The following is a 16,661-nucleotide window of genomic DNA, read 5'->3' on the forward strand; positions in this document are numbered from 1 at the left end:
TGGATCAAGAGCTAAATTTTGCAGGTGAGGCCATGTCATCTACATTAAGAGAATGTGATATGTGACGGCTGTGAGCTGCGGTAGCTGGAAAAGACTTCATAACTGGGAGGCATCAGACTTACAAGTCAGGAGGGGCTTGACTGGGAAGAGCTGAAATATTCCTCCAGGAAAGAGCATGGTAGACAGCGGGGTTGGGGGAGAGGAACAGTAAGGAGATTGTACAGATCACTAAAAAATAATGAGAAATTTGGTTGATTAGGCATGGTAATGAGGGTTCACTGGTGGTCTTGAGAGTACTTTTGATCCTACATACAGCAAGGAGCCAGAGTACGGTTAAGAAAATGTAGGTACCTTTGATTAAGAGGCATCTGGGGAAAATGAATCTGGTGCTGGTATGAGGATGGGGCTTATCAGTGATACGCCCAAGCCAGGTGATGAGTTAGAAGGCCATTATAGGGACTTCCCTGGTGGCGCAGTGGTTAAGAATCCACCTGCCAATGCACAGGTTTGATCCCTGGTCCAGGAAGATCCCACATGCCGCAGAGCAATTGAGCCCGCGTGCCACATCTACTAAAGCCCACGCGCCTAGAGCCAGTGTTCCACAACAAGAGAAGCCACCGCAAAGAGAAACCCGTGCACTGCAAAGAGGAGCCCATGCACCCACTCGCCACAACTAGAGAGAGCCCGCGCACAGCAATGAAGACCCAATGCAGCCAAAAATAAATAAATAAAATTAAACTAAAAAAAAAAAAAAGAAACAAGAAGGCCATTATAGTAAAGTCCTTAGGTTTTAGAATCAGCCAGACCTTGATTTGAGCTCCAGATTCTTTCACTTAAGAGCTGAGGGTCCTTGAGTAAGTTGTCTATATCCTCAAAATCTTTTCTTTTTCTTTTACTTTTTTTTTTTTTTTTTTTTTTTGGCCGTGCTGTGAGGCATGCGGGATCTTAGTTCCCCGACCAGAGATCAAACCTGTGCCCCCTGCAATGGAAGAGCAGAGTCTTAACCACTGGACTGCCAGGGAAGTCCCAAAATCTCATTTCTTAACCCTTAAAAATGTAGGTAGGGGCTTCCCCAGTGGCACAGTGGTTAAGAATCTGCCTGCCAATGCAGGGGACACGGGTTCGAGCCCTGGTCTGGGAAGATCCCACATGCCGCGGAGCAACTAAGCCCCTGCGCCACAACTACTGAGCCTGTGCTCTAGAGCCTGCGCGCCACAACTACTGAGCCTGTGTGCCACAACTGCTGAAGCCCGCGCGCCCAGAGCCCGTGCTCTGCAATAAGAAAAGCCACTGCAAAAAAAAGAAAAAGAAAAGAAAAGCCACTGCAATGAGAAGTCCACACACCACAACAAAGAGTAGCCCCTGCTCACCACAACCAGAGAAAGCCCGCGCACAGTAACGAAGACCCAACACAGCCAAAAATAAAAATAAATTAAATAAACAAATTTTAAAAAATGTAGATAATGGCACTTACTTTTCAGGATGGTTCAAGTACTAAACAGGTCAGGATATGCAGAGCCCAGGGCCTGAAATGTTTAGGCGTTCAGACATTGTTTGTTCTCCCATTTCTTCTGCTCTAAGAGAAGAGAGACTCTCAGGGAAAGCATGTGTTGACTTATTGGTTCCAACCAAAGGGAAGAGAACAAGGAGAGGTGATGCCCTGGGCAGAAGTTGAGGTGTGTGTAGATTGGGGGAGTGGTGATGAACTTGAGGTGACAATGGTACAGGTACATGAAGAATTATCCCCTGAGCATTTGAAAATATGACTTTAGAGGAAGACCAAGCAAAAGCTGTAGATTCAGGGACCCTTAATATAAAAGTGATAGTTGATGCTGTGTGTATACAATGACAAGCTTTAGGACAGCAAGAGTGTAGAAAAGTCACTGAGACTTGGAGGGTTCCAATAAGCGGGGCTGGAGAAGGAAGAGGAGTAACTACTCTTTGAGAGAGAAAATGATCAGGATAGTAGAGAGTGTCAAAAGCTTTCCAGACTTTCCAGAAAAAAGTCATTCTGCCAAACACTGAAGAGAGGTAACAAAGCACAAGCTGGAGGAGAAGCCGTTTGATCTCAAAGAATGAGTCTCAGATAATTAGGGGCAGGGGCAGGACTTTAACATCTCAGGAGGGAACCGGGGCATCAGGGAAAGTGCTGAACCAACTGACCACAAAGGTAACTTCCAACTGGGCATCAGTATCCAGCACTTGGGAGGTAAGCGGCATTCAGGCCGAGGGAAAGGGAAGTAGCTGTCAAGACAAAAATTCAGAAATCTGACCCTGAAGGGGAAAGGAAAGATATTTGAGGAAGGGACACCAGTGTTAAGAGAAGACAATATGGAGAGACTGCTACACGTTTGAGGGTGAAAGGAAGGAAGGTAGAGAATATTAAATTGTAGAGTGGGGGGACCTCAGAACTCAAAATAAGAAGCGTTGTTTCTAGAAGTAGGGAAGAAAGTATATCTAGACTTTAAGGGGAAGTGTTACTTGTAGACAGAATGGATACTTATTCCTCTGAAGACTAAGGGATAAAAACATAAACTGAGCACAGCGGGACCCATGAGGGAGAGCCTGCCAGTGGGCCTCAGCCTTCTCAAAAGAGGATGGGAAGATGGAAATGTTTAAAGGCATAGGAAGGGGGGCCTCCTATGGGGAATACAGAAGAAGAGCCCAGGCACAGAAGAAATGGGTGAGCTAGAGAACACCCACTGCATAATGACCAGGAGGTTCAGGACAGTCAAAGAAACTGGGGCTATTTCACCTGAGGAGAGAAGGTCTACATGGGCTTCGATGGCTGGCTTCAAATATTTGAAGAACTGACATACAGAAGGAGTAGACATCTGTGGGGACAAGAGGAGCAGCAGATGGAAGGTGCAGGAGGAAGATTCCACATGAACACAAGGCAGAACTTTCTCACACTTAGGGAGTGGAGAGGTGAGTGGCTCTCCCATGGGTGGTGTCCAGGAGCTGTGGGACAGTTTCTTGCCCAGGATACTCCAGGCAGGATTCAGCGACAGAAAAGAGCTGGACTTCGGTGATTTCTAAGGCCCTTCCCACCAGCACAGCTGAAATCTATGAATCTATAGGCATGTAACATTTAGTTTACAGAATCTCAAGACTGGATGGGACTTTCAAGGTCTTTTAATCTAATAAGCCATTTGACTCTTCAGCCCCATCCGTGAGAGGCCAACCAAGTGATCAGGGACTGTGAAACACACCCAAGTTAAGCCTGAATCAACCAGTAGCCACTGGGGGCACTGGGTTTCTAGTAACTTAACATCTGGCTAGAGAAGTAATCTGTGGACCTCTCAGAGAGCTCACTGTCAAGATGGTCCAGGTGAAACTTTCATTAGAACTCTTCTCAATGAAAGAAGAAATATGTGTGAAATATTGACGAATCCTGTATACAATTTTGAGCTGCTCTTTACGCTTGTTTTTTATTTGAAAACCCAACAATGCTAGGTTATTATTCATATTTCAAAAGAATCCTTCACTTTACAAAATAATTCACTTTGGGATATCTTTAAGCAACAAATTCCAGAGATGAACTTAAAATGTACTCAGTTTTTCTCCCTCGCCACAAGCAAAAAGCTCTTTTGCACACAACTTTCCAAGAACTCGTATGTCACACAAAGTGAGTTTCACTAGTATTACAACAAAAAAAACACGTCTTCAATGATTGGTTTGAGTCCATCCAAAGGGACACTTAGCAGAGGACATCTAATCTGATCCAGAATTTCAAGATCTGCACCAGCCAGGGCTCTGTTTACCCAGGGAAGGGAGGTAGAAAACGTCAGAAATGTTCTCAGTGGCATTGGGTGGAAAGTCCTCCTGGGGTTGCTGCCACTGTTTACTAACTGTGTGGCCTTGAGGGGAATGACTTCACATCTCTGAGCCTCAGTTTTCACACGTGAAAACTCACAAGATTATTCTGTGGATTAGAGAGCACCTCTACAAAGCAACATACACACACACACACACACACACACACACACACAGCCTGACACAGTAAGGAGTCACCCTGCTGCTTCCCCAGGGCTGACTTTGCTTCTCAGCAAGCCAGTGAGGTAGCACACTCAGGATTGTTATTGCCTTTTTATACAAGGCCGAGCCAAGCTGCAAACTAAAACTGCAGCCAGCACAAAACCTGGCTTCTCTGCTATGGCTGCAGCCTGCCAGGCAGTCTCACCATGACCTCTGGTGGGATATTCCAATTATAACAGTAAAGGAAGAGGGGCGCTGATTTTAAGAAGACAAAAAGTAACAACAGATGTGGGAGATGGATCACTTCCAAACATACAGCCCCTTCCCTAGTGGCCTGCTAATCCTGGTCCAGTTCCTAGGGCAGAAGGTTGATTGGGTGGGAGGCCCAACTGCAGAAGTGGGGTGGCATAAAGGGTAAGCTTCCAACCCCTATAACATCTCTCAGTCCCCAAGAAAGCCTCCAACCATCACCATTATCATCATTTTTACTATGGTGAAATGTCAATTTTCATAGTCTTAAAAGGGAACAAAAGCCTCTTTTCACTACATATTCACCAGAATGGCTAAAATGGAATTAAAATACTAAGCATTGGGGAGCATGTGGTGCTGCTCCTGACAGAAGTGTAAACTGGTACAACCAACTTTAGAAACCTGCTTGGCAGAATCTACTAAAGCTGACTTTCATCCCCTAAGACATGGCAATTGCACTCCTAGGTATGCACAGAATACAAATGTGCATTACAGTCTCCAAAAGACATACTAGGACTGTGCTGTCCAACACATGTGACTCTTTACGTTTAAGTTAATTATAATTGTAGACAACTGGAAGTCCAGTTCCTCAGTCACACCAGCCATGGTTCAGGTGTTCAGCAGCCACATGTGACTGGTGGCTACCACACTGGACACCACAGATGCAGAACACTTCCACTACTGCAGAACGTTCTACTGGATACTGTTCTAGAATGTTTGCAACAACATTAGTCACAACAGCCCGAATCTAGAAACGACCCAAACGCCCATTAACAGCAGAATGGATGAATCAATTGTGGCACATTCACACAAGAGAATACTGTAAAATAATGCAAATGAACAATCTACAACGACAGGCAGAATATAGATAAATCTCACAAATGAAAAAAGCCAGGCATACAGCCTACGCGCTACGTGATTCCACTTACATAATGTTCCAAACCAGGCAAAAACCAACCTATCCTGGCCAGGATAGTGGTTACTCTTGGCGGTGGCGGTGGAGACACAAGGGAGCATGAGGGGACTTGGGGTGGGGGACGGATACTGTTTTGGTTTTTCATCTGGGTGTTGTTCGCAGGGAGCGTTTGGTTTATGAAGATTCGGCAAACTGTATGTACACTTACGTCTTTCCTGTATGTATTTCATACTTCAATACATTTTCTAAACTCCCCTTTAGAAAACTTTGCTGCTATTGACGTTACCTAAAGTCTAGGCTTTTTGCGGGACCGCCTTTCCAAAAAGGCAGCGTCCTTTTGAGATCAGCGCCCTCTCCCGCCCCAGGCCTCCCTGGACTCGGCACGGAGGCCTTATGGGTTCACCAAACCCTCCGCGTAGCGTCCTACCTCCGCGCCGAGCGCTGGCCTGGCTCCGCGTCCAGGTTGCGACTGTCAGGACGGCTGGCTCTTCCAGTTTGGACTCTCACCTTGAGAGCTGGCCAGGCTCTCCCGGGGCTCGCCGGTGGCTCCCTGCCCAGCGGGCTCTGACCGCCCCAGGCCTGTGTGAGACGCGGCACGCGGCGCCCGGCGCCGAAGCACCTGCGCCGCCCCCAGCGGTTCCGAGGCGCCCTCGGCTCACGTGGAGCAGGCGGCGGCAGAGCACTGAACTCTAGTCACCGAGAATCCGCCGTTCTTCCCTGGCTCGGGGCCCCCAAGTTGGGAGAAGGCGCCCGGGACTTCCCCCCTGAGCCCTGACCCATAAAGCGGAGGAGGAGGCCTTGAACCAACCCACCTCCTGCACGCGAAGCTCTCCAGCCAAGAGCCCGCCCACTCGGCCCCACCCCGGCGACGCCCGGGAACCGCCGGACGCTGAACGCCAAGGAGCCTTGCCCAGAGGAGCTAGGTTTCCTTCCCGACCCTTTCCTCCCTGCAGCATGGGTTAGAGGGGAATCGCGGCTCCTCGTGGAACCTCTTTTCACCTCCCCCTTCGGTCGAATTCCCCAGACCCTGCCAAGGTCCAAACCTCTGATAAGTTTGCCAGCCTTGCAGGCCCCGCCGGGTGCCCCCTGCCCTTGGCTTACCAGCCATGGCTCCGACCCGCCTCTGTGGTGTCGTGAGCCTACAGTGTTGGGGTTCCGAATCCTCGGGCCCGCCCCGCTCTCCCCGCGCGCCTGGAAGTGCCCCAAGGTCAGTCCTGGGCTTCTGAGTTATACACAGCGCCTAGCACCGGCCTGCCCTATAACATGGATGCAATGCCTGATGCGCACCAGACACTGCACTAAGCTGCTTTTACATGGATCATCTCGCTTAATTTTCAAAGCCAAGGTGATTGGTTCATGAGCATTTACACACAGAAGCATTAATTGACTTGTTAACATTTGTGTGTTCTACCGTAAGAAAAAAAACCTACAAGAGAGGTGCTTTTAAGCAGACCCACTTTATAGAGAAGAAAACTGAGGTTCAGAGTGCTCCTTACTTAAGGTCTTTACTGCTGTTTGTGGTGGTGCTGAGATTGGAATAGAGGCAGCCTGATTCCAGAGTCCATCCTCTTAACCCCTCAAGATTAGGCTCTGCAGAAAGAAAAAAAAATGCTGGCCTTCTAGCACTTATTCCACCTGCCCCACAAGTAGTGCCTACCCACTTCTTGAGCCCAATGTGACACCAGTCACTGGGTGGGGAGGGATTATCCCTTTTCTCTGCATTAGAGCTCAGAAACCAGCACCCAGAGGGACGATTTACTTCACCCACTCAATGTCTCAAGGGTCATTAGAAGGCTTGTCTGGATTTTACAATACCTCCTGGCTCACAGGACAATCAGTGAAGCAGTGGTTTGGGCCTGGGAGGGTGTCTTTTCCCCTAGAGGGAGAGCTCACGGAAGAGGTAGCTGTTAGTTGAGGGTTTTCACCCTCTGATAGCCAAGGCACTGGAACCCCAGCAACTGAGCTGTAGGGAAATCCTTCAGTGAAGAGATGAGAGCTATTTATACCCAGAGATTGCAGGATCTGGAAAAGGGTAGGGAGCAGGGAGGGGGCTGGTCCTGGCTGGCTTTAAGTATCTCAAGACACGCAAACTGCGCAGGAACCAATCCACAGAACCAGCTGTGTTTCCTCTATGAGAATCACACGCCTCTTTTCCAGAATAGGAAGGGATGGATGCAAAGTAAAGGAAGATTAATTCGGGCCAGGAGGAAGCCAGGCAAGGAAGGTGGGGATCCGGCGCTGGGGAGCACTTCGAGGCCACAGCCCAGCAGGATACAGATCAGGAGGGAGAAAAAGGGGTGGCTTACTTAGGAAACCCCCTGCGGAGCTAAGGCGTCTGCTCCCAGGAGCCTTGGGTTCCTAGCGCGCACGTGCTGGTCTTGGAAGTGAGCGCTCCCCGTAGGGCAGCATCTTGATCACCGACAATACTCCTCACTTGGAGAATGTAGGGGAAGTCGAATTGGGTCCCAGATGCAGGTCCCAGGTTAACCGTATACCTCCCAGTTTTCCACCCCACCCCCGCCCCACCCTGCTCTATCCCTGCGTCTTCCCTAACCCTAAACTTCGTGTCCTCCTGTCAAGGTTATCACCAAGTTCTCAGCCTCCTTTCCTAGGTTTTGAGCTGTAGGGCAAGGGGCAACAATCCCTTGGGGAAGCCGTTTCCCCGGCGGCATCACGGGGTACCCAAGGCCGGACATTCCTGTGGGATGGAGATAGGCTGCACGGCTTCCGCAGACGGTTTTAGGTGTTCTGGCTCCGCCCAGGTGGGCCAAGAGTCTAGCTGTTCATCTCCCTTGCAGCCAACACCCAACGCGAAGTTCCCCACCACAGGGGCCATCCGCATTGGGGAACGCGGTGCTTAAGGAGGCTGGCCCCATCATCTCCTACCGTGATATCTGTCCTAGAGGGAAAAGATGCCAACCTGGCCCCCTACGATCCCACTAGGCCCTCACGTGGAGAAACAGAGACAAATAAATCTTTGCATGACACTACGTTGTGATTTTGGAAAGTACCTAAGACTCTGGTGGCACATATTAGGGAGTGATTACCCCCCTTGGGTGGTTCAGGAAAAAACCCTGGCCTTGAAGGAGGAGTAGGAGTTCACTAGAAAATTGGGGGTATTAGAGCATCCCAGACAGAGGAGAGGACATGTGCAGAGACATGGAGCCTGCAACAGCAAAGCGCTGCTTGGACTGGCTTCCTTTTTGTCATTCAGGCCTCGGCTTAAATCTAATCTCCTCAATGTGGCTTTCTCTGACCACCTACTGGAAAAGAACCCTCCCTCCAGTACTTGGTTCTCTTTCTTTTTTAGAATTTATCGACTACTAATTTTTACGTTTGTTAGCTATCTCCCCGCCACATACACTCCTTCAAATAAACTTCCTAAGCCTACGGACACTGTTTTTTTCACCGTCCCCAGCGGCCAGAACAGTGACGTGAACATATAGTAGTAGTATCAATGTCAGTGAATAAATTTGAATAAATGGATGAATGAATGAATGAATGAGTCCGAGGCTGCAGACACGTATTAGGAAGCAAGAATTCCCTCCATGCCCTTAGCTTAAGAAACTCAAGGAAAGATAATAGCTCCAGAAGGAGGGCTCGCTAGGAAGGAGGCGTGGGACGTCACGGTGGTGAAAGCGGTGGTGGGAGGCGGTGTTCCAACTCCAGTTCGGCTTGCGGGAGGAGGGAACTGGCGGCGAGGAGCTGAGGGACCCGCAGTCTGGTGCACTAACTCAAGCCTGGCTCCGGGGTCTTTCTGCCTCTAGAGAGGCAAGGGGAGGGCGGGTCTCCGCCCCCCAGGCGCCCCCTTTCCAGCCTCCCGCTAGACCCTTTTGGACGCGTCCAAGCCTCATCCTGGGCGGTCCGTGGGTTTTGGTGGATTCGCTTGCCTGCCTGCCTCCCTCTCTCCCCTCCTCTTTTTTCTTCCTCCTCCTCCGGGGCTCTGCAGCTCCCCAGCCCGGGTACCGCAGCAACCTAGCAGCCCCCGCCCCCTCCTGTAAGGGCGAAATTGCTAAACTTGTAGCAATAATGACCCTGCATTCAGGCCGCCGGCTCCCGCTGAACTTCTCCGCGCCCCGGCCGGCCCGGCCTAATCAGCGCGCCCCTCCCTGCTGCCCGCCCAGCCCCCGTCCCCCCTTGCCGCCCCCTCCCCCAGCGCACAAAAAGTGGGGAACAAAATCCCCGCGCATTTCTCCGTCCCTCTGTTGAGCAGACTGCTGCACAAAGCCCCCGCTCTGGGAAGCAATGGGGAGCTCGGGAGGGACGTCAATCCCGACGCGCTGGGGTTTTTGTTCGCGCAGGGGACTTCGCCTTCCTACCACACCTTTTGTTCGGGACTCCAATAAAAAGCCATTCTTTCCGCACCTTCTCGGCCCGGAGCCGCCTTTCAGCAAGGCCCGGCCCCACAATGGCGCGGCGCGCTGAGGCCTCCCCATTCACCCTCCTTGGCACGCTCACAATCGGCCGTGTGGCAGCACAGGCCTCGCACAGGCATTCTGCGCAAGTGACAAGGAGCCGCATAAAGCCGCGGCCGCCGGGGGAGAAGGGAGGGCGACCGAGGGGGAGAACTCGGCCGCGGCGGGGCACAGCGCCCCCGGGCGCGCTGGAAGCCTGGGCGGCGGCCGCAGATGCAGCCGCCTTCGCGAGGCCTACGCCTGGGCCTGGGGGCGAGGTTTCCGTTTACCCTGGAGACCCTCGAGGCGGGGCAGAGTCTAAGCCTTGATCTAACGCAGGCCAAGGTACTAGCGCAAGCATCTGGGTGAAACTTGGGGGGATTACAAAGCCCAGGCCTCAAAAGGTCCTGAGTCTCCGACCTGTCCTCCCTACAACAGTAAAGAGAAATTAATGAACAAAGCCTTGGAGACCGGACTTGCAGCCTAGGGGCTGAGGCAGGGGAGACCAGGCCTACAACCATCCAGGGGGAACTGTTTTTCCTGAGTATCTTTTCCTTCCCCTCCCGCCCTGTTAAAGGGTCCCTCCCCACTCTTGTGGGCTAAACAAAGTCTGTAGCCGGCCAACGGTTTGAAAATATTGCACCTTGTTTATTGACTCCTGTAGTGTATGGCAGCGGGTGTGTACATGGCGTGTGGATATAGTTTTATATATATATATATATATATATATATATATATATATATATATATATATATATATATATATATATATATATATAAAATATGTGCTGAACACAGAATACGAAACAGAAAGGAAAGCCGGTAACACCTCCGGTGGGCCACCAGTTCCCGGATTTGTTCAGCCCCCCCCAGCTTTTGATCTCGCTCCACTGGTTTTTTTCGCAGAGTTCTACACCCCCCTGACAATCTGGAGATCCAGGCCGAGGTATCTGGTGCGGAAGGCAGGCGGTTGGGAAAAGGAAAATGGACTGTGCTGTGGTACGCCGGCCCCGCAAAGGGGGCAGAGCGTCGGTAGGGCCTGGGGATTTCTCAAGCCACGACGCCCATTTTTCTCTCCTTCATGCTTTTTTTGTCCTTGAGTTCTCCGCCAGCTCTTCGCGGCGGCCGCGGGAAGGCTGAGGGAGAGAAGCCCGAGGGAGAGAAGCCCTTCTTGCTCTGGGAGAACCGAGCGGCAGCCCGAGTCTCAGCCTCTCGCACTCCTTTTGGGGCCAAGCTCGGGGCCATCGTCCTCCCAGCACCCAGCCGGCGTTTCTGCCTCAGAGACAGTCTTCGTGACCACTCCCGGGCATCCTCTTCGCCCCTGAGCCCCCTTCCCCAGGCCTCGCGTGAGCTGCGCTCCGGGGCTCTGGGGAGCGAGACGTGTGTATATATATATATTTATTTATTTATTTTTATTTAACGAGGGGACCTGGCCCTTCCTTGGATCCAGCCTTTCTCGCGCTTCAGTCCCGCGGCGCCAGGCTGCGGTGGGGCGGCTGCCGCATGACCCGCCCGGTCCCTACCAGGCCCGGATGCCCTGCAAGGTGCCCTGCGTGCACGCGGCCCCGGCCGCCGCACCCTGGTGTAACGGCTGCGCGCCGCCGCCGCCGCCGCCGCCGCCGAAGCCGCCCAGGTTGCTCACGTTCACAAAGGGGCCGCCTCCGGCCGCACTGCAGGCGGGCTGCATGGCCGAGGCCGCCGCGGAGGCCCCGCCGCCGCCTCCACCGCTTGCCGGGTACGCACAGCCGTAGCTGCCGCTGTAGGCCGCAGCGGCGGCGGCTGCAGCAGCCGCGGCTGCGGCGGCGGCTGCCGAGTTCCCATAGCCATAGGCGGGGAAGCTGTTGTAGGAGTAGGCGCCCGCGCCCACGCTGTAGGGCGCACCGTAAGCTGGCGCGCTGGGCGTGACGCACGGCTTGCCGTCCCGCACTAGCACCGGCACTGCCACGCGGCGCGGCGGCGGCGGGGGCGCGTGCGCGCCCAGCTCCAGAGACTTGTCCTGCCGCTGTCTCTTACACTTGTACCTGCGATTCTGGAACCAGATCTTCACCTGCGTGGACGTGAGCTTCAGGCTGCTGGCGAGGTGCTCGCGCTCGGGGGCCGACAGGTACCGCTGCTGCTTGAACCTGCGTTCCAGCTCGAAGACCTGGGCTTGCGAGAAGAGGACCCGGGGCTTCCGGCGGCTGCGTGGCTTCGGCCTCTCGCTCTCCTCCGCTGCCTTGCAGTCTCCGGCCGCCTCCAGAGGCTTCTTCAGCTGGCAGCTTTCTGCGGAAGAAGCAAAACAACAGCGTCCTTTAATTGTTCCCGATCTCACCGCGGCTCCGGTCCCGGAGCACTGTGGCCCCTTTGGGGGGCAGCGCGGAGTGTGCGGTAATAACTGCTGGGACTTTGGGGAAAGTTTGTGGCTCCTGACGCCGTGGGACCCTGCGATAGCCCAAGGCCCCTCACAACGCCCTTGGCGGGTGGAGGCACGTTCCGTGGGGAGGGGTAGTTAGTGCGCGTTTATTTAGAACTTGAGCATCTGCGAGAGATTACCCTGTATTAAACGTGCGGCTCGGCGTGCTGATGATTATTTTCAGGATGGAAGTTTGCAACTCCATAATAACTATAGTATTTGCAAACTCGTTTGCCTTCCACTCCGTCATGAATAGCTGAAGGTGTGAGACATGTTGGTATTTGGGAGCTGGTATGCGTGCGTTCTGCGAAAATCTTCCTGCTCGTAAATGTCTGAGTGTAACGCTCATGTATTGCCCAGGGACAGTTTTTTACTTTTAAAAGCCTACAGGCCCATAGCTAAATGTCTGCCTGACGACATCTGTATTACCTTAGAGAGAAAAAGAAATTTGATTGATTTAGACAGTTTCATGTCGATTTTAGGCCGGGGAGCTGTCAGAGCACAGGCCTTGGCTTCCACCACATCAAACCTCCTCTTAGGGAAGGAGATTCTTTGGCTCTCCTCAGAAACAAACACTTCCTTGGAGGCTTTATTCAGTTGTCCTATTTCCCTACCCAATTCACCTCGCATCCTACTTGAGCAGCCAGGATCTAAGTTCGGCGCGTTTTTCACTCAGCCCGAAGCCCCACAGCCTGGGACACAAAGCAAAACGTTAAGAATTTTCAAAAAAGTCTGGTGCCTCAGGGGTGTGAGTGCGGAATGGACTGTGTTCCCACGCACTCTCCCAGCATCCCCTCCCTCTCTGCCGGGTGCCGTGGGTGCGAGGACGCTGAGTTCCAGGCGGAGAAGTGAGGAAACCACCCAGCTGAACTCTACCGAAGTTCCTGCGCCCTGTGGACACTAGGCACACAAGCTGCTTCGACTGTCTTTTCCAGGAAGAGGGAGCGGCTGCCCTGGCCTCAGAAAACTCGTCTCACGCTACAGAGAAAGTGGGAAGAGTTCAGGCTCGTGCCCCTCTAGCTCTTGGGAAGAGCAAAAATACTATGAGCTGTCAGCACCCAGCAGCTGAGCCCATGTTGCTTATCACCATCAGGGTAGCAGTAACTATTTTCCCTTCCCTCCGGGGCTGCATCGCCTCCCCCCTCTGGGGGGAGTAGTTGACGGAGTCACCTTGTCTTTCTCCCTCCGCCCTGGCTCCCTTGCAGGCACCTGCGCTTTGCGGAGCTGTCGTTGACCAGGGCCAGGGCATGACCCCAGCCGGGGCTAACGGGGCGGGCAGCCGTGCTGGCGAGATTTGTGGGCTGTTTGCGGGCACCCCGCCATTGCTCCAGATGTGCGGGTGCGTTTCCTTTCCCCCTCTACTCACTTTGGCTCCGGTCCCTCAGGACCTCGGGCTCCTCTTCATGTTCCTTAGGCCCGCTGCACGAGTCTCGCAGGACCGTGTGGACATAGCTCTGGGGGCAGAGCCCCGAATCCCCGTGGCCATCGGCTGTAGCTAGTGAGTTCAAATAGGACAGTTTCTCTCCCTCTTCTTCCTCGTCCTCCTCCCCTCCGTCAGAAAATTGGGTCCCCTCAGCGGCGGCCAGCATGCAGGGCGCCGAGTGGAAGTGGTGCTCCAAGTCCGCCTGCAAGTGCGCGCCGTGGAACTGCTGTTGCTGCTGCTGCTCCAGATTCAAAATGTCTTTGACTGAGAAAGGGGTGGAGGTGACCGGGCTTGGTAACATCATCAGGGCCACTTAATTGTCCAGTCCAAATACTCAATAAATCCCGGCGGGGGCGGGGAGGCAGCGCGGCGGCTCCAGCTCTCCTTCTGGACTCCGCCGCCGCTGCCGAGTCGGGCTTTTGACAGACGCGGTCCCGCTCCAGTCTAAATCGCCTCCATTGGCCGGGACGTGGGGGTCTGGGTTTTGTTAAAGCCACTGAAGGGACTGGGGCCGGGGCTGCGAAGCCTGAGTCCGGGGGTCTTACGTCACGTTTGGGGCGGGGCTCTCGCTTCGACCTCCCTCTCTATTGGTTCCAGCTCCTGTGGACCGCGCCCCTCCGCAGCCAGTGAGTGTGGGTGCCGTGGACCTACCAGAAATAGACAAGGACTAGTATAAAGTCGCAAAGTCCTAGTCGCTGTGGGTGAGGCTGCACTGCCTGGGGTACGCGAACTACCGATTCCCACCCAGACTGGCCGCATCTTCCCGGGCAAAGCCAGTTCTGGGAGGTTTCCTGTCTGAGAACCAGCTACCAGGAAGGATAGCCCAGGAGTATGGTTTTTCCAGATGCTGCGGGGGCAGGAAAACTTCCTGGCATGTAAATACCCGGCACTGGATCCCCAAGGAGATGGAATGTTTTATATGTCTATGGATGGGCGACGTGTGCGTTCTCGCCTTGTTGACTTTGCTCAAGCTGTTCCCTCCACTCGGAATGTCTTCTCCGCCCTTGTCTCCACGACAAGCCTGTTCTCCGAGGCTCTGCTCAAATGCCACCTCCTCCAAGGAAGCGCTCCCTCGTCGCCTAGCCGGAAGTCATCTCTCTCGCATCTGAACTTGCAGCTCGTGCTAGTAAAGGACATTCGTGTCATTTATCACTTCCCGCCTAGTACTATAGCTATACTGTCTGCCTGGTCTCCCTGGGTAAACTATGAGCCCCCGAGGGCAGGGCACCGTTAGCATTGGCTTTTGTAGCTTTTCCAGCGGCCGCACTAAGCAGGTATGTGAGAGACAGGATGATGGAGCCATTACTGAATTTTGTGGACTGACAGCTCTTGGTTTGAATCCTGGCCTAGTCAGTGTATGGCCTTGGGCGTTTCTAAGCCTCAGTTTCTTTGTCTACAAAAAGACAGTAATACCTTCTTCAGGGTTGTTGCCGGGGATAAATAAGGCAAAACATGCCAGGATTTTCATGCGGAGCACATGTTAGTGCTCAATACACGTCATCGACTGCTATTCTGCATCAGCGGTCAAGCAGTATTTGTTGACTGCATTGGTGATGACATGGCTGGAGTGCCTCACACATTGGGTGGTTTCATAGGGTCTTGAGAGCAGAGTCTGTCTTCACAAGGCAGGTGACCCAGCCATGGAGGCCATCTTTTCCGCCTATTGAAATCAGGCGCCTTGGTCTAGGCCTTGACCCTCGGAGGCATCTTTCTAATTTCTCCAACCCACACGCCTTCTGGCGCCCTCCTAAGGCCCTGGTTGTTTTGTGGGCGAATCTATGGGGTCTGATTCTGGAAACCGCTCTGGTGGAGATCATCTTCCCGCACAATAGGCATTCGCTCGCCACCACATCTAGCCCAGTGAGGACCAGCAGGCGCTGCTGTGAGACCTACAGAAAAACTTGTGCGCAGTGCTGGCCTTGAAATAATAGGGTCCGATTCGGCCCAACCGTGGTGCCCCTTATCTGGCCCTAGACACCCCAAGCATTTTTTGGTGGTCAAGATAGTGGCGCTGGGGGAGCACTAGCCTCAGCTAGAAGGGGTAGGTGGAAGGTTCAGGGACTGTGGACGACACCTCCCGGCGGCAGCAGACACGGGATGGGAGTGGGGGAGAGAGCGGAGAGCTGTCGTGGGAGGAACCCCGCAACAGCGGGAGCGGTGGGTGCCCAAAGCTGAGAAGAGAATGAACAGCCAGTCGGGAGGGGGGAGAGGCGGGGCTGTTCCGGAGGGAGCGGAAATGGTGCGGGGAGTCAGCCCTCGGGGCCGCCTGGGGAGCTGGGATTCAGCGTGGGCCACGTGCGCCCGGGAGTACTTAGGTGGCGGCGGCCGGCAGGCTGTTGGGGAGACCCTCTGTGAGACGGCCTTTGCGCCGGGAGGACCATCCCTCAGCCACAAGGGCGCCCGGTGCCTTTCCGCTTTGAATTCTGAGACTATTGAGGCCCCAGGCAGAGCCGGCATCTTCAGGCCAGGCCAGGCAGCTGCAGAGAGAAGAATGCGCCTGCTTTTGCTGCGGATCGCGAGCGCTTGAGCGCAAAGATCCAGAGAGAGATGGGGGTGAGTGCGGGGCACTGCCGGGTAGGAGTCCTTCAGTGTGTGCGTCGCGGTAGCAGGCGAGCATAAAAGAAGGAAGCTGCTTCCAATCCCACTCTTCCATCCCCATCCCGAGGGCTAGACTGTCGTTGGGAATATTTCTACTCCCTGCTGGTCTCCTAATTTTTAAAAATTATTTTTTTGCCTCTGTGGGCGATTTTCTTGAGTGATTTCAAGATTCAGGGAAAAAAAAGAGAGAGAGAGAGAGAGAGAGAGAAAGACAAAAGCTACGGAAAATCTCTCTCCCCAGTTTCCAGCCGAAACCTGCATTTCTCCTTGCTACATTCTCTTGCTTCTCCACGGCGCTTCGTTCCTAGGCCTTCCCTAAGCTCATCCTCAAGAATCCCTATCTTAGAACCCGTGGCCCGGGGTGCCGGGAACGCGGAGACACGCCCACACACCCGCTGCTGCCGCCCAGAGTCCACCGAGTCTCCTTCTCCCTTAGCACGCAGAAGGCTGTCTCCTCCCCAGCCGCAGGCCCACGCAGTTCGCTCTCCTCCAAACCTGCTGCCACGACTACCCCGCCAGATATCCTTGGCCCAGGCCTGAATAGTTCTCTCCAGAGGTCCCTAACCAGATTGCTCCTCGGCAGGCCGCCCCGGGACGCAGTTCAGGCCCGAGGGGCTGGAGGCTCGTGAAGAGCAGAGTGTGGGGAACACAGGCGAAGGGGCCTAGCAGGCGGTTGGTATGCCCTGTCCTCCTTTTCTCTTCCCAACCCCA

General features: G+C 53.7%; 1 protein-coding gene across 1 annotated transcript in view; it reads right to left on the reverse strand.

Annotated features, from left to right (window-relative positions):
* Positions 1-10,330: 10,330 nt before the first annotated feature.
* NKX2-3 (NK2 homeobox 3) overlaps positions 10,331-16,661 on the reverse strand; it is an 81,577-nt gene continuing 75,246 nt past the window's right edge. Inside the window, exons 1-2 of the mRNA XM_067709728.1 lie at positions 13,296-13,832; positions 10,331-11,799 (exon numbers count right to left, since the gene is read on the reverse strand). Coding sequence (XP_067565829.1) covers positions 11,057-11,799; positions 13,296-13,656 — 1,104 coding nt within the window. The 5' untranslated portion in view covers positions 13,657-13,832 and the 3' untranslated portion in view covers positions 10,331-11,056. Of the gene's footprint in view, positions 11,800-13,295 lie in introns of the transcript that reaches the window.

Source organism: Pseudorca crassidens, chromosome 16 (genome assembly GCF_039906515.1).
Source record: "Pseudorca crassidens isolate mPseCra1 chromosome 16, mPseCra1.hap1, whole genome shotgun sequence".
In the NCBI taxonomy this organism is placed as follows: domain Eukaryota; kingdom Metazoa; phylum Chordata; class Mammalia; order Artiodactyla; family Delphinidae; genus Pseudorca; species Pseudorca crassidens.